Source organism: Dama dama, chromosome 17, assembly GCF_033118175.1.
Source record: "Dama dama isolate Ldn47 chromosome 17, ASM3311817v1, whole genome shotgun sequence".
NCBI lineage: Eukaryota > Metazoa > Chordata > Mammalia > Artiodactyla > Cervidae > Dama > Dama dama.
In genome coordinates this window covers 68836651-68860058 of record NC_083697.1, presented here as the reverse complement: position 1 = coordinate 68860058, position 23408 = coordinate 68836651, and the positions used below count along the sequence as shown (strand labels likewise).

Genomic DNA, 23408 nt, shown 5'->3' with positions numbered 1-23408 from the left:
ACTACGGCTGTGTGAGAGCAGCAGGGACCAGATTGCACTCAGATGCTACCATTTAGCTGGCCCCCTGCTGCTGGTTCTGTTGACAAGCAAGTTGTGTACAGAGAAGGAAGGGCTATTTTTCAGGGAGCTCTGGCTTCTGTTGGCTTAGTGTTCTTTTTAAAGCTGCTTCTAGTCACTTAAAAAAAAGTGAAAGTGAAAGTCGCTCAGTCATGTCTGACTCTTTGTGACCCCATGGACTGTAGTCCATGGAATTCTCCAGGCCAGAATACTAGAGTGGGTAGCCTTTCCCTTCTCCAGGGGATCGTTCCAACCCAGGGATCAAACCTAGGTCTCTTGCAGTGTGGGTGGATTCTTTACCAGCTGAGCCACAGGGAAGCCCTAAAAGGGAAAAAAAAAAAAAAAAGCTTTTATTGAGGAAAGGCTAAGGCCCTGCTAAGAGAATACTTAGTTTGCTATATAAGTAACTCACCTTCCTTCCAAGAAGTTTTTCTGTGTTTGATTTGCCAGCAGCTCAAGTGACTGAGAAATTAAGGGTCAGAGTGGTTTTAAGGGTCAAAAGAAGGAGCAAATTTCTGAGAGGCCAAGTTGGAAAAGGTATTCTACTGCAATTTACTGCTTGTACACTCACCAGTGTGGTTCTGAATTCTCTTCTAGGCATCTGAACAGATAAAAAACCTTTCTTCATACTGTTTTCTTTGTTTCTCTCTGCTGAATTCTGAATGATTTCTTCATAGTTATCATCTTGTTCACTGATTTTCTCTTTAATTGTGACTAACTGCCATTAAATCCATACACTGGGTTTTTAATCATTTATATTTCTACAAATTCTTTTTGGTTTCTTTTCAAATCTTCTTAGTCATCCTACAATATATAGTTTCTTGTTCACAGTATACACTTGAAGATTCAAAAAATTCTTTTGAGTGTTATAAATATGTTTACCATGGAGACGGTCTCTGATAATTCCCACATCTGAAGTGCTCATGAGTCAGTTTCTTCTATCATTTCTTGTGGTTCTTGCCTGTGATTCCTTGTTTCCTTTGTGATTTGTACTTGTTTAGGAACTGCTCATTTTCCTTAGACTTTTAATTGTGAAAAACCTCTGGGATCTGGGAGACATGTGTGTTCTTCCAGAAAGGATTTATATTTACTTGTATGAGTCTCGGCTCTCTAAATTATATACTCAGTTTGTGGACTTTGAGACTACCAAGACCATGTGAAACTGGGCTGTAAACCTCAGGAAACCAGTTTGTGGTTCTGAAATCCTAATCACCATTTCTAACCAGTGCCCTCTAGTTTCAAGATTTAAGTGAGTTAGTTTTCTCTTAGTCTTCAGCAGTGTGGATTATTTCTGGCCTACCCTTTCCCTGAATATAAAACCCTTTAGAATCTCAGTTGTAAGAAGATAAATTTCTGCCTGGGACAGGTTTGGGCTTTGAATATTAGTTTCCATACACAGTGAAACCATAAAAACTGAAATTCAAATTCACTTTTTGGGGAAAAGATCTCAGAATAAATGCTGCCCAGCCTCCTGTGCTTATTTGACTGAGTTCCTTTATCACTAAACCTTTGCTTTGAATTGTATACATTTCCATGTATCCTGCCATATTACTGAAAACATGAATCAATTAAAAACACTCTGAAAGAGATTTTGACTCAACATGCATTTATTTTTATAATTTTCTTTTCTTTTGCTGAGATAGAATGTTTCATTATTCTTTGCTTCATGTAGTTTCAGGTTTGTTATCTCTACTTCTAGAGATGAGAATATATTAATGTTTCATCAGAAAACACATACAAACTAGTTGTATGTTTAGGCATTTGCCTGAATGCAGAGACATGAATGGACTTGTTATCTAATTCCTGGCAAATATTAATAAATGGCTGAGATAATGGCTTTCTTGAGAAACAGATTGACTGTCTCCAAGGGCCCTGACAGCCACCCCCTTCTCTAGATATTTTGTGCGCTATAGCTCTCAACTTAGAACATTAGATAGCAGTATATTCAGACTAGATTATCTTAATTGCTATATGAAAAGTATCACTGAATTCTGATTGAATAGTACCCCATTTTTGGGGGGAACAATACTATAGCAAATGGTTACATTATAAAATAAAATATTGTACTTATAAATTAAATTCAAAATCCCCTTGAGGCATGCAGAGTTCTGCGTCACTGGCTTCTGCCAGCATATTTTAACTTTCAGGTGCTGGTTTCCCTCACTTCACAATCCTCGAGTCGCCCTGAGCTTTCAGTCTCCTCCTTAGGCTTCTATGTGTGTTGAGCCTTCTTAGAATTCCCTTGCCTCTCTTCTGCTGGAGTATTTCCAGTCATTGTCTGGTCTCACCATAAATGTCTTTTGCTCAGACATTTTTCCTACCCACTGATTTAAAATAACTTTTAAGTTATTAATACTTTGCATTTTTATAGGATCCATCATATATCAAAATCATATCTGATTGTGGTTGTCTAATGATTTTCTTTCCCATTGACTTATGTAAGCTCCTTGAGGCCAGAAAATGTGTCCAGTTTTTTACTGGTATTTCAGTAAATACTCAAATTTACAAATAACAGCATAGCATAAAATCTCAGTTTTGTATGCTCTAAAACAATAGTAATAATTAACTTTCACATTTTCGAGTGGAAGTTAAAAGAAAATGTTGGCATAAGAAGTAGATTCTAAAGTAGACATACAAATATTCACTAAATGGCCTGCCATGAACTCCACCACTACCAATTACAGATGCATACGTGCGCTTCAGTAAAATTCCAGATGAGTCATATCATAGAGCTAGTTTTGTTTGTTTGTTTTTAAGTAGTTGAAATGGTCAATGAGAAAATATAAAGGTCTTTCTGAAGACACTTTGAGTTTATAACAGAAGGATGAGTTAAAACTGGCTACCTGAAGTAAGAGGAGAAAAATCAGGAAACTCAGTAGAGAGGATGAATAGGAGTTTCAAAAAAATGAAAGAAGTCTCTGTGTAACTGGAATGCAAGCAGTGAATAGAAGATGTTGATGAAGCAGTGATGTGAGATGTTGCTGATTAAATAATCAAGTATCATACTAGCCTTATAGGTCATTGTTATGAACTGAATACTTGTGTCCCATGAAAGCCCTAACCCTCAATTTGACTGTTTTTGGAGATAGGACCTGTGAGGTGAGAAAGGTTAAATCAGGTTACAAGGGTGGGGCCTTCATATAATAAGGCTGGTGTCCTTATAAAAGGGCTTCCCAGATGGCCAGTTGGTAAAGAATCTGCCTCCAAATCTAGGAGATGCAAGAGACACAGATTCAATCCTTGGGTTGGAAAGATTCCCCAGAGTAGAAAATGTCAACCCACTTCAGTATTCTTGCCTGGAAAATTCCATGAACAGAGGAGCCTAGCGGGCTACAATCAGTGGGTCACAAAGAGTAGGGCATGACTGAGCGGATGAGCTCACATGCATGCCAACAAACTGGTTAAAGAGGAAAAAGAAGAGAGAGAAAAATATATATATATATATGAGAAGAGGAAAAAGATAGCAGAGCTTGTTCTTTTTCTGCCAGTTGTCTGTAAGCCAGGAAGAGGGCCCACACCAGAAAACAAACCCTGCTTGCCCTTGATCTTAGAATTTCCAGCCTCCAGAACTGTGAGAAATAAAACTCTGCGTAAGTCAGGCAGTTTGTGGTATTTTTCATGGCAGCCTGCGCAGACTGGGATAGTCATATCCAATTTAAGTCTTTATCTTAAAAACAATAAGTGACTATTGATACTGTGTTCTGACCTAAGACAATTTGGCCTTTCATGTTCCTTTGGTAAATATTTGTATTCACTAATAGTTTCAGTAGGTTGTTCACATGGATGGTATTATGATGAAAGAAATTCTTTAACTTAATATTCTCATATATGGATTGAATAGAAAGAAGCTATGAGAACAGAAATTCAGGGCAATGTCCTTAGGCACTTTGGCACACTTCTTACATTAAAACAAGGGTGATATTCTTTTTAAAGGCAGGGACAGCCAAACAGATAGTTTAATTAGAGAATAGAATTCTGTATACAGTAGATAGAGTCAGGGCAAATAGAACTCTAAAATTAAAGGACTGTTTCCAGTTTATCAGGCTACTGTGTGTGCCAGAATTTCATTCTTCATCAATGCAAGAGTATTATTAGACCTAATATAACATTTCTAGTGAACCATGTATCTTGTTGTGGTTCAGTCGTTAAGTTGTGTCCAACGTTTTGTGACCCCATGGACTGCAGCATGCCAGGCTTTCTTGTCCTTCACTGTCTCCTGGAGTTTACTCAGACTCATGTCCATTGAGTCAGTTATTCCATCCAACCATCTCACCTTGTATCACCCCCTTCTCCTCCTGCCCTCCATCTTTCCCAGCATCAGGTTCTTTTCGAATGAGTAAGTTCTTCACATCAAGTGACCAAAGTATTGTAACTTCAGCTTCAGCATCAGTTCTCCCAGTGAATAATTAGGGTTGATTTTCTTTAAGATTGACTGGTTTGATCTCCTTGCTGTCCAAGGGACTCTCAAGGGTCTTCTCCAGTAGCACAGTTCAAAAGCATTAATTCTTTGGCATTTAGCCTTCTTTCTGGTCCAAGTCTCACATCTGTACATGACTACTGGAAAAACTATAGCTTTGACTCTGCAGGCCTTTGTTGGCAAAGTGATGTCTCTGCTTTTTAATACACTGTCTGGGTTTGTCATACCTTTTCTTAGGAGCCAAGTGTCTTTTAATTTCATGGCAGCAGTCACTGTTCAATTCATATTTTCATTGAAAAATTATTTCTAATATATTTTATTCTAAATAAGCCCTCTGATATACATCTCTATGGTTATATGCCGGGTGCATATGTAACTATTCCTGAAATGTGCATTTCTGACTGCATGCATGCTAAGCCACTTCTGTCGTGTCTGACTCTTTGTGACCCTATGGACTGTAGCACACCAGGCTCCTCTGACCGTGGGATTCTCCAGGCAAGAATACTGGAGCAGGTTGCCGTGTCCTCCCCCAGGGAATCTTTGCAACCCAGGGATCGAACCCATGTCTCTCATGTCTCCTGTATTGGTAGGTGGGTTCTTTACCACTAGCGCCACCTAGGAAGCCCATGCATTTATTATTAATACAGTTCAAATGATAACATCCCCTAGGATATAAACTGAGGTTAATTTATTCAGATATATATTATACTATTTTTATTTAAACATTTTAAAAGTAAATCATCTGAGAGTATAATAAAGATTTGTCAGTGTGGATATGCTGCAGTCATGTTTCTGCTTTTAGAAGATCACTTGTGAAGGAGGGTTCAACATATACAAGTAAAAAAATGTGATACAGAACATTAACAAAATGAAAGATGAAAATCATATGATCACCTCAATAGATGCAGAAAAAGCATTTGACAAAATTTGAAATCATTTTATGACAAAAACTCTCAAAAAATTGAGTATAGCGTAATGTACCTGAAAATAATACAGACCATGTATGAGAAGCCCACAGCTATCATACCCAAAGGTGAGAAGCTGAGTTTTTCCTCATGATCAGGAACAGCTCAAGGGTGCACTCTTTTGCCACTTTGATTTAACATAGTATTGGAAGTCCTAGCCAAAGCAATCTGACAGGAAATGTAAATAAATTAAAGGCATCCAAGTTGGAAACCAAGAAGTAAAAGTGTCTCTATTTTCAGATAACATGGTACTTCATGTAGAAAATCCTGTAGAATCCTCCCCTAATTTTTTTTTTCAGTAAAGTTGCAGGATATGAAATCAACATGCGAAAATCAATTGCATTTCTATGTATTAAAAATGAACTATCTGAAAAAGAAATAAAACAATCCCATTTACAATATCATTAAAAACAATAAAATATCTAGGAATAAATTTAACTAAAGAGGTGAAAGACCTCTGAAAACTGTGTCATTGATGAAAGAAATTGAGGAAGACACAGATAAAAGGAAAGATATCACATGTTTATGGATTGGAAGAACTTAATATTATAAAAATGTCCGCCCTTCCAAGTGATCTGTATAATTTATGCAATCCCTCCCAAATACCGATAGTATTTTTCAAAAAAATAGAAAAATAATCTTAAAATTTTTATGGAACTATAAGGACCATGATTACCAAAAGCAGTCTTGAGAAAGAACAATACTGGAGGCATCACACTTACTTATTTCAAACTGTATTATAAACCTGTAGTAATCAAAACAATATGTACTGGCATAAAAACACACACATCAGACCAGGGGAACTGAACAGAGAAGCCAGAAATACACCTACACATATATGATCACATAGTTTTAACAAGGGCACAAAAAACACACTGGGGAAAAGATAGTCTCTTCAATAAATGGCATTGGGAAACCTGTATATTCACATCCTAAAGAATTAAACTAGAACCCTATTTTATATCACTTGTCAAATTTAACTTGAAATGGATTACAGACTTAAGTGTAAGACCTGAAATCATAAAACTCTCCTATAAGAAAACATATGGAAGAAGCTCCAAGTTGTTGGTCTTGGCAGTGATTTTTTAAAATTTTGACACCAAGCCACAGGCAACAAAATTAAAAAAATACAACTATATCAAAATAAAAAGATTCTGCAAAGCAAAAGGAACAAAATGAAAAGGCTACCTGTGGAATGGGAGAAAATATTTGAGAACCATATATCTAAGGGATATATATATAAGGGATAATATATAGGATAAGGGATTCCCTTGTTGCTCAGCTAATAAAGAATCTGCCTGCAATGCAGGAGACCTGGGTTCGATCCCTGGGTTGGGAAGATCCTCTGGAGGAGGGCATGGCAACCCACTCCAGTATTCTTGCCTGGAGAATCCCATGGACAGAGGAACCTGGCGGGCTACAGTCCCTGGGGTCACAAAGAGTCAGACACGACTGAGGGACTAAGCACAAACAGGATGAGGGATTAATACACAGGATATACAAAGAATTTATGCAATTCAATAGCAAATAAACAACCCAGGTAAAAAATGGGCAAAGAATGAGGATAGACATTTATCCAAAGAAGCTGTACATATGGTCAGTAGGTACATGAAAACGTGTTCAGCATCGCTACTTAGGAAAATGCAAATCAGAACCACAGTGAGATATCACCTCACACATGTTAGGATGAGAGAGAAGTTGCTCAGACGCTTTACCGTCTGAGCCACCAGGGAAGCCCCGTGTTAGGATGGCCACTATCAAAAAGGCAGCAGAGACCCAGTGTCTTGGAAGATTTGGAGAAAAGGGAACACTAGTGCACTGATGGTGGGAATATACATTGGGTTGGAAAACACTATAGAGGTTCCTCAGGAAATACAGATGGAAATATCATATGGGCCAGTAAATCCCATTTCTGGGTATACATCCAAAGGAAACAAAATTAGTATTTTGAAGAGATGTTTGTACCCCCATGTTTATTGTAGCATTATTCACAATAGCCAAAGTGTGGAAATAACCCTTCTGTTGACAAATTAATAGATAAGTAAAACGTGTTGTATGTTCAGCTTTAACAAAAAAGGAAATTCTGCCATTTGGGCCAACATGGATAAACCTAGACTGCATTACGCTGAATGAAATAAGTCAGAGAGAGAAAAACAAATACTCCATAATCTCACTTATAAGTGGAAACTGGAAAACACACACACACAACTGAACTCATAGCAATGGAGAGTAGATTGGTAGTTGTCAGGGACAGGGGATGGGGGAAATTGAGAGATGTGTATTCAAGGATGCAAATTTCCAGTTGTAAGTTTTGAAGCTCTAATTGATAGCTTGTTGTGTATACTAACAATTTTGTACTGTAAACTTGAAATTTGAAAGTAGATCTTAAATGCCCTCATCTCTCTCTCTCCCTCTCTCCCTCACACACACACGTGCGCACACACACACACACATGACAACTATGTGAGGTGAAGGATGTGTTAACAACCTTCGTTATTATAGTTCATTTCGCAGAGTATACATACATCAAATTGTCACACTATGTAACTTAAATTTATGCAATGCCATATGTCATTTATACCTCAATAAAACGGGAAGACAAAATCACAAAAAAATCTCAAGCAGAAAGAAGTCACCTATGAGCAGTTGGGAGAATAGATAGAGAATGTGGGATGGCAGAGAAATCACCTATGAGTAGTTGGGAGAATAGATAGAGAATGTGGGATGGCAGATGCATTGTGGAGACACCATTTATGGAGATCCTATGAAGAAAAGTTGAGCTATGATAGAGGCAGTTTGGATAGAAATAATGAATTTGAGATGTTTTTAGGATGAAAATTTAAAACAATCCTGTGCTGTATTAAATGTTTCAAGGGAGTTGAAGGTATCAAGAATCATTTCTAAGTTTAAATTGCTCCACCACATGTGTGGAAGTAATCTTTGCTAGGTTAGGAAAATCATTAATAAAGACCAGGTTTGAGTGTGGAAGGGAATACACTTATACCTGTTGATTTTGTAGACATCAAATTATTTTTGGATTATTTCATAATATCTTTGAATTTGAAGTATCTTAGGAGAGATATAAAGAAGGCAGTTTAATGTATTGCCCTGTATCTAAGAAGACAGCTTATATGTGGAGACATAATTTGGGAGTCATCTAACTGCCCGTTGATGGTATGTTTATTAGTGTGCCTAGGAGTACCTAGCGAGTGAGAAAGAGCATATAGATCCTTGAAGTACTCCTTCACGAAGGACCTATTAGAGAACAATGAGTTTGTAAAGAAGAAATAGCCATAGAAATAGAAAGAAAACTTAAGCGATATTATAGAAGCTAATGGAAGAGAAGGTATTCAGAAGAGGGGTGCATCATTGGATTTTATTGTAGCAGAAAAGTCAGGAAAAGGGATTTACTGTTATCATTTTAGAGACATAGGAGCCATTATTGCTCTTTGTAATATCTATTTATATTGAATGAGGGGGAACCGGATGGGGCACAAGAGAAAAAACTGGAAACTCAGGGATTTTTCAGGGTTCATTAATTGTTTGAAACTAGATCTCTTTTCCATGGAATTTAATCTGTATATGATCAGACCTGAAGATCACCTTTAAAGAGGAAATGTTTGAAAACTAAATTTTAGTCTTGCTGGTTGGAGAAAAACCCTCAATAAAGCTTTCTACCACCATTCCTTTACATCTAGTTGAGCTTATTTATGAACTTTAGCTCACTCATCCATTACTCCAGGAAGCTTTTACTGAGCTCTTTGCCTGGCGTCTATGCCTTTTTTTTTTTTTGGTGTCTTAGCATCTTGATCATATCTGTTATAGAACTTTTCATATTGAAACCTTATCATTATCTGTCTTTCCTACTGAGCATTCTTGGGAAGAATGGACCTTTCTGATCCATTTTTGTAACTCCAGTATATAGCAGGCTGCAGTCACATAATAGGAGCTTAACTGAATCATATTTAAGCACAAAATAGTGGTAATACTATTTAGGATTTTCTAGAGGATCATTTCATTATGCAAAAATCTTGAAATGGAAATTTTCAGTTCTGTACATAAGCAGCAGAAAGAAGAGTGTACATGCTCCCATCCTCACACAGTCTCATTGCTCCTTTTACTGACTTCTCTGTGCCAGTGCAACACATTTATTTGAAACTTTTGATAATAGAAATAAAATGTTATAGATGGAAAAAGCTAGAGAGAATCTAGTCCATGGATCCCTGTCATTTAATGACTACATTGCTGTTTCCACTCCCTTTCCAATGGACCTGCATTTGGATCAGTTTTTCTCTCAGTCGAGTGGAGGTCGTGTTTGGTTTGGGGTTTGTTTGTTTGTTGTTTTGGTGTGCCGTTGCCCATTCAGTATGCATTCCACCTTCTTCTGGTAACAGCATCCCATTGCTTACTCAGTGTCCTGATCTAAGGGAGGGCAAAGGATTCATTCCTGTGTCTATGCTTTGATCTTTGTGCCTCTTTGGTAAATAGCTTACACTAGAAAAATGCATACATGTGTTTGATTCTCCCTCAGTTAGATGTGGGTTCAGGAAAGGAGTAGCTTAATCTCTGTATTTACTCCACTCTGTCTTCCTGTTGCTACCCATGTTTTTCCTTAACATTTATTTATAGTACTAAGTCATGAATGACCAATCACCAAAAGCTGACTATAAGCATTAAATGTCAATTTAAAGTGATGTCTGGGTCTTTCAGATCTTATGATTTGGATTCAATGAATGTGATAAAATACATAGTCTATATAAGAAGCCCACAGATCCTCATCAGCTAGTTTCTAAGCTATATATAAATTATGGAAGTGAAAGTGAAAGTCACTCAGTCCTGTCCTACTCTTTGCTACCCCATGGACTATAGAATCCATGGAATTCTCCAAGCCAGAATTCTGGAGTGGGTAGCCTTTCCCTTCTCCAGGGGATCTTCCCAACCCAGGAATTGAACGCAGGTCTCCTGCATTGTAGGCAGACTCTTTACCAGCTGAGCCACAAGGGAAGCCCACATAAATTATATGTATAATCAAATTATGGCCTATTTGCATATTAATCTTACTTTTCGAGTTAACAAATGTTCAAATTATTTAAACTATGCCAGGTTAGTTTAAGAATGCCCACTTAGTCTATGAAATTTTAGACTCTGTTAGATTAAAGAAAAAGAAAGTGAAAGTAACCTCTTTGAAACCAGAATTCTAATTGGAAACCTTAAGATTTCAAAACAAGAATCTGTGTTCTGAATTTCTGTTGCATGTGCTTAGATAGGTAACCTCCTTGACTTGCTTTCTTCTTTAGCCTTTTTCCTTCAGGGATTTAAAAGAAAAACTGAAATGAAATATCAGTTCACTGAAGCAGGCACCGTGCCCCAAGGTTTGGCAAGCATCCTGTCTTACTGTGTCTTCTGAGGCATCTGCAAGGGGAAAAAAAAAAAATCAGTTTACTAAAGTCAGCCCTTCTGGCCAAAGTCTTTCTCACTTCCAAATAATGAATTCTAAATGGAAAGGAAAAAAAGTAGAATACCAGCATCTTGTTAAAAGTTTCCAAAATTTTATGAAAGCAAAAATAAAAAAATAAATACTACTGAAAGGACTGGTGAAAACCAACTTGCCAGGCGATCACAGTCACTGCTTGAGGGCTGTGAAGTACTCTTCTCGTCAAATGACGTTTCTCTGCAAATGCTCTGCAGGTTGCCCAGGTGATGGCAATAACAAAAGTCTTTTTCATAAAGGTTGTATTTGCAGATATATTTTGAACAGAGTTTAGGAGGACAGAGATAGTCCAAGTAGGAAATAAAATCTGGATCTTTCAGAAACAAGGATGAAAGGATTATTTTGCAGCACTCAATATTTCCAATCTAAATGTGGATATGATCTGAATTAACTTCTGGAATAGACTGTTACTGCCCTAATTTTTGACCAGTAGCTGAAAACAATTTTCATGGAAAATAGAGACACTCTTTCAAAATTAAAATGTGGTTGATATCTAAAAGTTAAACATTAAGATTTTAATTTTTTCTCTACCTTTATATGAATATGAATAAATAAAGACAAGAATACCTTGCAAGTTTTTATTTCAAGACTTAAATGAAAGTTTCACATTATGCAAAGAGGGGTCATTGATGCAACTCTAATGGCCATTTAAGAATCTTAACAATCTTTCTGCTCATAGAACGTTTAATGAATAAAGGTAGATGTAGAAAGGAGAAAAACACACACACAAAATATTAAAACTGCAGAAGTCAAACTCACATAATGAAAGCTAGAGTTAATTGCTGAGAGTGTTAAGATACCCCCAGGCTTACCACACACTCTATACTCTCTTGAGTCATATGCTGTAAGTCCCCACAAGGAAGTGATTTAGTTTGCAAGATGCCTCCTGGAGCTATTAAACCATTTAAAATGAGTACAGTGATGTAACAGCATTGAAAACCAGAGACATCCTTTGGTGTTCCCCAAAGTGTGTTCTGGAAAACACTAGTATGGAAATATGCCCCAGAGGAAGAAAGTATGGCTGGCTCAGCTAAGTTTGGGAATCTCTACATGGCGTTCCTCTCAGAGAATCACGGTATGCCTTAGCACCATGCAGGTTTAGGAAATACTTCAGTAAGAAAAGAGTTCGACTTTATTACCTGCATATTTACCAAACTTAGATGACACTGAAGTCGTTTAAATAAAGAACACTCACTAGCATCAAACAGAGCTATTGAAATGGGTATATTTTTGGGGAAATGCTGATAGAAGGTCACTTTACTACTGAAATCAGCATCACGCAAGTTGAGTTAAAAGATAAATTATGTATTCCAGTCACTGGACTGGAATATTCTTTTAAAGTTTAGAAAATAAATTCTCACATTCCAGTTTCTGTGTCAAGTTCTGAGAGTTCCGTTGGCATGAGGTGAACGCTCATATTTCCAGCCTTTGCAACCGAAAGAATTGTGGTCTAGCGCTGCAGAGCGAAGGATTGGGTACAGAAATTTGGTGACTGCAGAAACAAGGGACTGGCATGTTTTAAGGTCTTGATTGGGTGAACTGTCCAAGTTCTAATCATTCATCATTGACATTTGCATTGTTCCCTTGCAAACTCTTCCCCACACCAGAGTACTGTCTAAGGTGCAAATTTGACCCCATAACTCATGTTCCTAATGTCTCTCAATAGCTCATTTTCTAGATAAAATTTTCAGAGTTTCTGGAATTTATTAAAACCACATAAAAAAAACACTTTTTCTTTTCCAAGATTAAGTTGGATAAATGCTACACATTTCTCCAGCTATTTTGATTTACTGAATCCATAGACTCTTTTAGCTGGACCTGACTCTACAACAACCTACAAGCCTTGGAACGCATTTAATATAAAATCTTTTGGGAGTAAGCACACCAGCCTTCTTTCTGACATTAATACATTGCCTGAAATAGCAAGGTCACTTATTTCCAATGTTTGAAATGGATCGAACAGCATTGAAACATGTATATTATCTATAGTGAAACAGATCACCAGCCCAGGTTGGATGCATGAGACAAGTGCTCAGGCCTGGTGCAATGGGACGACCCAGAGGAATCGGGTGGAAAGGGAGGTGGGAGGGGGGATCGGGATGGGGAATACATGTAACTCCATGGCTGATTCATATCAATGTATGACAAAACCCACTTCAATATTGTAAAGTAATTAGCCTCCAACTAATAAAAATAAATGAAAAAAAAAAAAAACCCACAAAAACATAGCATTAGCGACAATTTAGAACTTCCAAGGTTAGGTCATAGGGCTTACAGTACCTGTCTGGGAATCCTGGAACAATCTCTGGGAGCCCTGAGCTTCCATCTAAGTCTATCAACTTGCAGACAGCCATGCTAGAGAGGCCACAAGTGGGCAGTTTGGTTGACAGCCCCAGCTGAGCCCAGCCTTTCAGTCATCCCTGTCCAAGTGTCTGACACACAGACGATTGTTTTAGACTCACTGAACCAGCCCATTTGCCATATGAACACCACCAAGTGATTTTTATCAACATCAACAGTAGAGTCATCCTTGCAAGCTCAGTCCTGCTCAAATTTCTGACCCACAAAATTGTGAAGTATAATAAAATGATTGCTAGGTTAAAAAAAAAAAATACCATGGAACTTTTCTGGAACTACTAGGGTTTCAGGGCTTCCCTGGTGGCTCAGCAGTAAAGAACCTGCCTGCAATGTGGCAGACTTAGATTTGACCCCTGGGTTGGGAAGATCCCCTGGAAGAGGAAATTGCAACCCGCTAAAGTTTAATAAGAAAACAAGATAAAGTTTAACAGAGAATAGTCATGCCCCTGACTTGTAGTGTGGCGTGGAGAAGAGCTCCCAACCGCTGTGTAGCAGTTTTGTTGTTACACGTAGCTGTCAGAAAGGGAGAAAGGAGGATAGATGAGAGTGCTTTGTGACTGTAGAGAATATAACGGGCACTTCAGGAGTGAAGCGCGTTAATGTGATCAGTTACATAAAAGGAATTGCCTGAATGAACACTGTGGTTGTTCTGAGGATGGGTGGAATTGAATCCTTTCAGCATCCTGTATAAGATAGAAGCAGTCTCTTCACTTTGGCTGTGAGAAGTACCACCGGAGGGAGAGTACAGACCTTCCGCCCCTTCACTCTTCAGGCAATGTTTGCCGTTCGCGGGCATCAACTGGCAAGTTGTCCAGTCTGTCAGGTCGCCCTCCTGGCACGATCATCCACCACTGTAATCTGCCTTTGTGTTTGTTCAGGTGACACCCATCTGTGTCACTTTTAGGCTTAATACAGTGACATAATCCACACCCTTAAACGAATGGCTGCACCATCCATTGGTTGAGTGACTCAGGAGACGATGTCATTACATGTGAAGTAGAACTGTTGTTCAGCATTTCCTTCGGTGGCACTGCTTCATGTAGGGTTCCCAGATCTCCTGTCACAAAAAGGCTGAAGGCTTAAGTACTTCTGATGGGTGACACCACATCGTGTACACTTAATCCCTCCTTGAGCAGCCTAATTTTCTGAGAAATACATAAATGAACGAAGACACTGCTGATTTGCTGCGTTTTCATTTCAAGACAATTACCTTTTTACTGTTTCTTATTTTGCGTCAGCATTCTGAAGCTGTCAAAGAAGAGTAGAAATAAAAGGTGGAAATAAAACTGTTGCAGTTGAGTAATGGAGTCTAGGAGCCTTCGCTTTGAAAGAATATTATTCGCTATACAGCAGAACGCCTGTGTTACTCGTGCTTTTAATGTTTTTAAATGCTGCCGAATGTTTCGTTGGCTAATGTGTTCGCAGGGGTTCCCTGCAACTCTTTCAGGTCACTCAGGTGCTGCTTCTAAATTACCCTGGTGCTGAATTCAGTTAGTACTGTACTCTTTCAGTGGCCTAAAAGAATAAATGTCTTCCTAAAATGTTTTTCTCTTTGAAAGGTCTAGAGTGTTAGGGCTGAATAGGACCTTAGAGATTATCTGATTCAGTGTTCCATAAACTTGTCTGATGACAAGATTCTCCTGAGAACTTGTTTTCAGAAGTAGAGATTCTCAGGCTTCTTCCTTGGATACTCCGTTACAATATATTTGACATGGGGCCCAGGAATCTACATTTTGTAATGAAGATTCCAAATAACTAAGGCGGGTTTGGGAAAAGCCAAATTAGTTCCACTTTTTAATTTTACGGATGAAGAAGCAGATGCCTAGATAGATTAAATGATTCATCTAAGTTATACTGCACAGAATATTTTGAAAAATTGAGATTAGTTGAGGAAAAAAGTTGTGATGGGCAACTTTCATGCATCTCATAGTAGAGAATGTAATTTATAATTTAAGCCTTCTATGTTGAATAGAACAATGCTACCTAGAAGATTGTGACAGTAGTGACGGAAGACACTTGACCCTGTATGTGTCAGTGGTGCTCAGGAATGGTTTTGCCCCACAAGTGACGCGGCAATGTCTGGAGTCACAGCTGAAGAAAACGAGGTACTGCTGGTACGCAGTGTATAGACAGGGATGCTACTAAACACCCTGCCACACACAGGACATCCTCCTACAGCAGAGAATGATTTGGACCACAATGTCAATAGTGTCCAAGTTGGGAAACCCTGGTATTAATTGCTTCTTGAGCATTATCTCCCTTTGAGATACTTAATAGTCCTACCTGGGCACATTTGAGAAGTAGGATACAGTTTCCAATTTTCTTCCTGAAATTAGAAAGCCTTATACCAAAGTTAAGCAGGTCATTTATTGACCCATGTCAGGCTATTCTTAGGCTGGGTGAAATTTTTTTTTTTTTGTTTTAGGACCATGCAGTAAAATCCTTTTAGGATTCTTCCTCTTTCATCTACTCAAATATCTATACCTGTCATTCCTAGTACACCTCAATTATGTCTGCTTTGACCTTTCTGCATTCTGTATCGAGATCACCCAAATTCTAATTTCATGGGATCAGCTAAAAGCTACAGTGTCAGTGTCTGCTGAGTTTTAACAGAAATTGAGACAGTTTTGGGCATAATCTTAACCTAAAGGCTAAGTGAATAGAATACACAATTTACTTAAAGTAACTTATTTTCAAATCAGTATTTGATTTCAAAAAAATCAATGATTTTTTTCCTTAATATGTCTCAATTCTATCTCCTCTCTGTCTCTGTTGTCAGTACTTAATTCATATCTTCATCATCTTTTTAGTAAACCATTGAAAGAAACATTTAACTAACCTCTTAACTTTTCTGCCACTTTTGCTGTTTTCTTACCATTTTTTCACCTAATCTATTTTGTAAAGTGTTTGTTCCTCCAGATTTTCCCCCACCTTAAATTTTTCCTGATTAAACCAATAGGTAGTTTCTCTGCATCAATAGAATGTTTCTCAATTGTGGATTACATATGGAATCTTTTTAAAGAGGAAAGAAATCATTTTATCTCAACTGGTATCTGCTTAAATTATTTGATTGTAAAATCACATGTATTTATGTATAAACATAAAATCAAATTCTTCTTTATGTTTAAAGTTTAACACAACTATGAAACCAAAACGAATTTTCAAATTAAAAAAGAAACCAAACTATTTGACAAAGAAAATTCAAATTTGCAATATAAGTCAGTAAGACAGTTAATATTGTCCTGAAATGGTAACATTGCTTTCAGCGGCCGAGTGTTCATTATTCCCAGGTGCCTGTGCTGTATGGTAAGCTGTGGGTGACTGTTCATCTAATTCTTTATTCTGTCCCTGAAATCAGTGCATTATTTAAATATAAAACCTGCCTCTATTCTTTTCATATTAGCCCAGGACAGATAAATGTACATGAGTGCAATCGAAATGCAAAACAAGGATAAACACAGGTACTAGAAATTGATAAGCTACATCAGCCAATTCTCATATTATTTTCTTGTATTTCTTCATATTGTATTATTATAAGGGGAAAAATCACAGAATTAAGAATTCTTGTTAACTTACAGGAAAGACTTTGTGTTTGAGCACTGTTTCCTCAACAATGGGAAAGACTGACCTATAGAATTGAGTCCAGTTGCCACAGCAAGGCATTGAAGTCTTCAGCATAGCACCCACTGCGGTTCTTCCCTCCTCCCTTCAGGCTCAGCTGCAGTGTTTGCTGTTTGAGATCTCATCACTTGGTGTTGCTGAGCGCGTCAGACGCCCCGCCCCGCTCCGTCCTGTCCCCCGCTCTGCGCTTCTGCTGGTGGAACTCAGTCTACGTTCTTTTCCTGCCAGTTTTGTTTCTTACATTTCTTTTTTTTTTTTTTTTTTTTCATTTATCTCTATTAGTTGGAGGCCAATCACTCCACAATATTATAGTGGGTCCCGTCATGCATTGACATGAATCAGCCATGGAGTTACATGTATTTATGTTTCTTAATCATCCTTCAAGATCAAGCCTAGGTGTCTTCTCCTCTAAAACCATTTCTAGAACCCCAGGGTGAGATGTGCCTGTCCTCTGTGGATTAAGGGTACCCAGTGACCTTCCCTAAACTGCCTCCTCCCTTGGGACAGTGGTCTGTCCATCCCCTCCCTCTGTCAGAGCTGTAATAAGAGCAGAGATGGTACCACTAGCCCAGGTCCTGTCACACCAGGGATCACTCCAGAAATACATAGGTATGTGTATGTATGCATGTATGTATTTATAGTAAGCTGAAGTGACCCATTTTCAACTGAAGACCTGTCTCTGGTAACCAGGCTAGCTTTTGTTTCTTTGTATGTATGTTTGTTTCCAATGCTCAGAATTGAATGTACTTTAAGACAACATGGCATAGGTGAAAATGCACAGTATTTAAAATCAAAGGACTTGATTTCACATCTTGCCCTGTCATTTGTTCCTGTGTGTAAGATGGAGATAGATAATCACCATCTCATACTCTTTTTACAGATGTGCAAAATTTTGGCATAATATTTGTCAAACAGGCATATATGCCATAAATATTAGTTTGTTTCCTATGTTATTGCTTTACTTATTTTTTATGGGCTGTAGTTATTTAAAGTTATTATTGTTAGCAGTGAAGTTTCAAATTTATATACTTCCTTATTATAGTTAGATTGAGGTCCAGTATTAGTTATTTTTTCCTGAACTGTGCTTCTGCTTTACTGTATACAATAGATGGGACAATCCATCTTTCCTTTTCATCCTCACAGGATACCTCACTCCCTTTAACTATTTATATTTATTCAGAACATATTTTTTTTCTTTTATTGCTACAGGCATGAGAGAACCTCTACTTTTTTCTTATTACTTAGAAAAATCTGTCTTCTCCCTTCTCTTTGCAGTCCATTTTCATCAAAAAGCATCTACTTTGAGAAGCATTTTCTTTACCTGCATTATATTATTGAATTTTCCTTTTTTATGCTTTCATACAGTTATTGGAATCTATAGCTTCAGTTCTTTGGGTAATAGGCTTAAGGCTCTTAGATAACACAAAATTTATTGTAAAAGTAAGTCATGTGGAGTTCAGGAACATGGAAAATTTCTCTAATCAGTGGGTTCCCAGCCCTTACATGTGTTTTATAAACAAAAATAGATCAAAGGTAGATATGAAAGTGACGGATTCTGATTTAGCTGATGCTCACAAGGAAAAACAAAAAAGAATGAAAAGGTGGAAGTTTTTTTTTTTTATAATAGAATGAAATGACTGTAACTACATAAAGCTACAGAAAGCATTCCTAATATGAAATTCTTATATTTCTCATTTCTATTTCTCATGTCTATTTCTCATTTCTATTTCTCATGTCCATTATGTCTCATAATGGACACTTACTGGTACAAGAAAATTCAGACTAGATGGAAAAAAGTTTCACAGATATGGTGATAGCCAAAGGATGAACTAAGCAGCAAAGGGATGCAACCCGTGTCACTAGAGACAAAGTATTTGAGTTTCAACTTAACATTGAGAGGATAGGAATAATGAAAGCAGTCTGTTATAAAGCAGCAGGCATGAATTGATGACCCCAGGAGACCCTGTGATCGCAAATCGTTCTCTAGCTCTGCGCCTTCGTGAAGACTGGAAGTTCTGTGTGGAGCCAGTGCTTCTGTGTTGGGTTAAGGCTGCGCCTGCCATACTCTGATCCATTCCACCTTCAACCACCTGTCTGAACGCCTTTCAGATTAAAGCTTCAGTGCTTTTTGGTGAAGAGAGTCATGACTAACAGGAAAAAAAGCTATGAATGCTTGAAACATCAGAGGAAATGCATTTGGTTCTGTTTTTACACTGTTTGTCACAGTCACGAAGAGTACCACTTTACCATCTGGTAGGAAATAAAAGAGAACCTTAGGGTCTTGTTTTCTAAGTTGGGAATAAAATAATTTGAGTTGGAAAATCTCAGTGAACAGTTAAAAGTTTACAAGTACTGACCTCAGGCCCTTTTGTATCCATGTTGCCTGCGTTTGGGGTACAGTTAACATATGTCATTGCTAGAGCCTGAGCACTGTTTGACAGCTTGCACAGAGACGAGAAATTAACAGAAAGGACTCCTCCTAGCATTTCTGCTTTTCTAGCTCTTGTTCAGCGTAACTATCTGTTTGAAAAATAGAATTATTAGGGCTATTATGGTCATGTGCATCTGATTCCATGATTTGGGGTCTTGTTCTCAGTTGATTTTAACTTCTTATGAGAAAACCAATGTTCATTTATATTTCAGATTGACTCAAAAATGTTTTTTCTTAATTTTCATGTCAGCTACTGGGTATGCAAAATTACATTTTTTGCTCTTGAAGATTTTTCATATTATTGGAGGAGAATATAAAGATAATTCTTTAAGAGAATGACAAGACAAGCCACAGGCCAGAAGAAAATATTTGCAAAAGACATATATGATAAAGGACTATAGGTTCATTGCAACAAATATAATGAATGGGCTATGCTGGTATAGGACGGTAAAGGCATGCATGTGTGGAGTCAGGAATTATATGGAGACTTTATACTTCCTATTCAATTTTTTGTGAACTTAAAACTAAAGAAATTAAGTTTGTTTTTAAAAATGATTAAACCAATGCATCATGCCAGATGGTATGAAAGAAGGGTTGTAAGAAGTATAGAAGCCCAGAGAAGAGGGTCTTATTCAGCCTAGGGGGGTTTCAAGAAGACTTCATAGAACCGATGGCTTTTAGACCGGGATTTAAAGGTAAATGGAAGTTGCCCTGTAGGAAAGTGCAAGTCAAGAATTACAGGTAGAAGTGAAGAAATGAGGAGGAGGTTTAGAAGGGAGGAGAGGAGCAAGAAAAAAGATATGACATATTTGTGAATGCCTTGTAATTCTGACTGAAACTAGAGTTTTACTGTAGACACAGGCAGGTCATTGGACTAGTGGGGCATGTTGGAAATCTTAGCCATTTTATCAGCTGGACATTTTTGTCTCAGTTTGCCATTGAAGAAATTAAGGCAAAAAGAACTATATGAACTGCCCAAGTTCATATAACTGATCAGTGGCAGAGCTAAGACTCAGATCCAGACGTCATGATATCAAAACTCACCTGTCTGGCCACGCTGCAGGAGGTGGTGTGGGCAGAACCGTCAAACTGGGAAGAACTAAATGTAGGTCAGATGTCATTGTCCATTTTTTGTTTTTTCAGGTTTCTTTGCAAGGAAGTAAACCAGCAGCTTCAATCAACTTCAACTCTGTCATACCTTCATGATGTTTCCCTTGGTCAGAAATGCACTAAGTACTCTCAGGATCCGAAGGATTCAACAAATTAGACAGAGTCACTCAAAACACTCACCAGATTTTCATGACAAATATGGTGATATCCTACTAGCCAGTGGAGCCTCTTTCTGTCTTGTTACATGGGTATTTCTAGTCACACAGATTGGCATACAGTGGGGCCGTTCCCCTGTTGGCAGAGTTACCCCACAGGAGTGGAATGAAGAGTAACCATCACAGTTACTGTAATACAGAATTGTTTCACGATCGACTTGTTAATTAAGCACTCTGCTATTCATTAAAATATAGCATACTTGAAGAAATAAAATGCATGTGAAACTGTTGAAAAGTCATTGAAAATAGTCATTATTGTGCGTGAAAGCAAGGCAGTAGTGGTATGTATAGATTCCAGGGCATTATGAATAATAAATATGTGAAAGTAGAATTAGTGAAACATGTACTTTTCTGGTTTAATGATTTACATATCCTTCAGCAGATATACATACACAGGTACTTTACAAAGAGGCTTCCCAGATGGCACTAGTGGTAAAGAATCTCCTTGCCAAGTGTAGGAGTGCGGGAGGCTTGGGTTTGATTCCTGAGTCTGGAAGATATCTTGAGGAAGAAATGGCAACCCATTCGCATATTCTTGCTGGAAGAATGTCCTGGACAGAGAAGCCTGCGGGGCTACAGTCCATGGGGTCGCAAAAGAGTAGGACATGAATGAGCATCTACGCACACACATACACTTTACAAAGTTAATTGTCTGGCAAATCTTATTAAATCTTACTTTAAAACAATTTATAATTGACCATTTTTCCTTCCCTGATCTGAACCACCATACTTTTACTGGGATTATTATTAAAACTTCCTAGCCTGTCTCCTTTTCTTTACATTTGATGACCACCAAGCCTGCCCTGCAACCCCCAACCCAATCACACACTATTTTAATGACAACAACAAGAGTGATCATTTTAAAACGTTAGTCTAGGTGGGCTTTGGTGGTGGCTCAGACAGTTAAGAATCTGTCTGCAGTGCAGGAGACCTGGGTTCAATCCCTGGGTCAAGAACATCTCCTGGAGGAGGACATGGCAACCCACTCCAGTATTCTTGCCTGGAGCATCCCCACGGATGGAGGAGCCTGCAGGCTGCAGTCCATGGGGTCGCAAAGAATTGGATACGACTGAGCGACAAAGCAGCACGCAGTGATCCTGCTCCTTTCTTCAGAACCCCGCGGCTCCCGCTTCCCTCCAGAGCACTCGGGACCCTGGAGGCTGCGCTGCTCAGCCCTGCGTCAGGACTTCTGCATTTGCTCTTCTCTCTTCCTGGAATGCATTTCCTCCAGACCCTGTATGACTCGCTCCATCACACATTTCCTTGGTTTTGTTTGCATACTGTCTTTTCAGAGCAGGCCTCTGACTACACTTTTGAAAATTGCAAACCCTGCTTAGACCAACTTTGTTTATCCTGTCTACTTGCTTTATTTTTCACTATAGGATTTTCATCATCTGACACGTAGGATATATTTTATTATTTATTGTCTGTGTATAAAACTCCATAAAAGCATAGGTTAGGGACTTTTTTTTCATAACTTTATCCCTACAACAGGGCCTGATAAATTAGGTCTTCAGTAATTACTGGTTGAATTAATGACTGATTTGAGATAATTTGAAGTCTTCTTCTTGGTCTGAAAATAATACATTTGTTTACCACTGTGGGTTTGCAGTGATTATTGGAGATTTTATTAGTATTTATTGCTTCTTTACAAAGTGCCTTAAAATTTAGTGATTTGAAACAGCAAACATTTATTATCTCAGCAGTTGCTGTTGGTCAAGAATCTGGGTATGACTTAGCTGGATATCTCAGGTCCAGGATCCTAGACTTCTTCAAAGCATCAGACAGGGCTGTTATTATTTTAAGACACAACTGAGAGAGGATCCATATCAAAATTCACTCCTATGGCTGTTTACTGGTCTGAGGGCCTGACTGGATTGTGGCGAGACACCTCACTTTCTTGTCATATCAGTCTCTCCATAGAGCTTATAATGTAACAGAATAAGAGAGGGTGTCCAAGACAGAAGCTTCAGTCTTTTTATTACCTAATCTTGCAAGTAACATTCCGTCACCTGCACCCTGTTTTGCTTATTAGAGGTGAAACACTAAAGCAGAGCTGTACAAAAGGGGAGGGAAATTCACAAGGCCATGAGTGCCGCAAGGCAAGGATCACTGGAACCATCTTATGAGGGACTTCCTGCCTCTTTAGAGTGACTAGACCACCTCCTACTCCTGGGTGGTCAGCTTCAAGGTAAGTGGACAGTTCCTCAAGCTCACATGCGTGTTGGTGTCATTATTCTCTGGGTGAAGGACACATTCCTCCCCATTATTGCTATTTGAGGGTTTTCTAGAATCTTTCCGGAGTGTGTAATTTATAGGTCTTTGAGGAATGTCCATTTTCAGTTTTGTCAGTATTACTAAGTTATTCCCCAAAGTGGTTAGTTTACATTCTAAGCAATGATATGTACAACTTCTTGTTTCACATCCAAACTCACTCTTAGAGTTCTCGTACATTTTAATATTTTCTGCTTTGCTGAGCATGAAATCATAGCTCATATTTTATGTTTTCCTGATAATTGATGAGGTCAAACATCTTGTGTTAGCTTTTTGTGTTTGGGATATTTTTTGTGTATATAAACTTTCTATATGTTCCTTTTTGCCGTTTTTCTGTTATTTACCTTAATCATATGTAGAAAATTTTGTATATTCTTCATACTATTAATGATTGTATCAGTCAGGATTGAATCAGAGAGACAGAAGCAGTGTGAATAGTATAGACTTTAGGAGCTAGAAGAGAAGTTTT

General features: G+C 38.1%; 1 protein-coding gene across 1 annotated transcript in view; it reads left to right on the top strand.

The window, feature by feature from the left end:
- The window catches only part of LOC133071940 (cytochrome c oxidase subunit 7B2, mitochondrial), a 133544-nt gene extending 112654 nt beyond the window's left edge, over positions 1-20890 (top strand). The window contains exon 3 of the mRNA XM_061164789.1: positions 20484-20890. Coding sequence (XP_061020772.1) covers positions 20543-20782 — 240 coding nt within the window. The 5' untranslated portion in view covers positions 20484-20542 and the 3' untranslated portion in view covers positions 20783-20890. The remainder of the gene's footprint in view (positions 1-20483) is intronic.
- The last annotated feature ends 2518 nt before the right edge of the window (positions 20891-23408 follow it).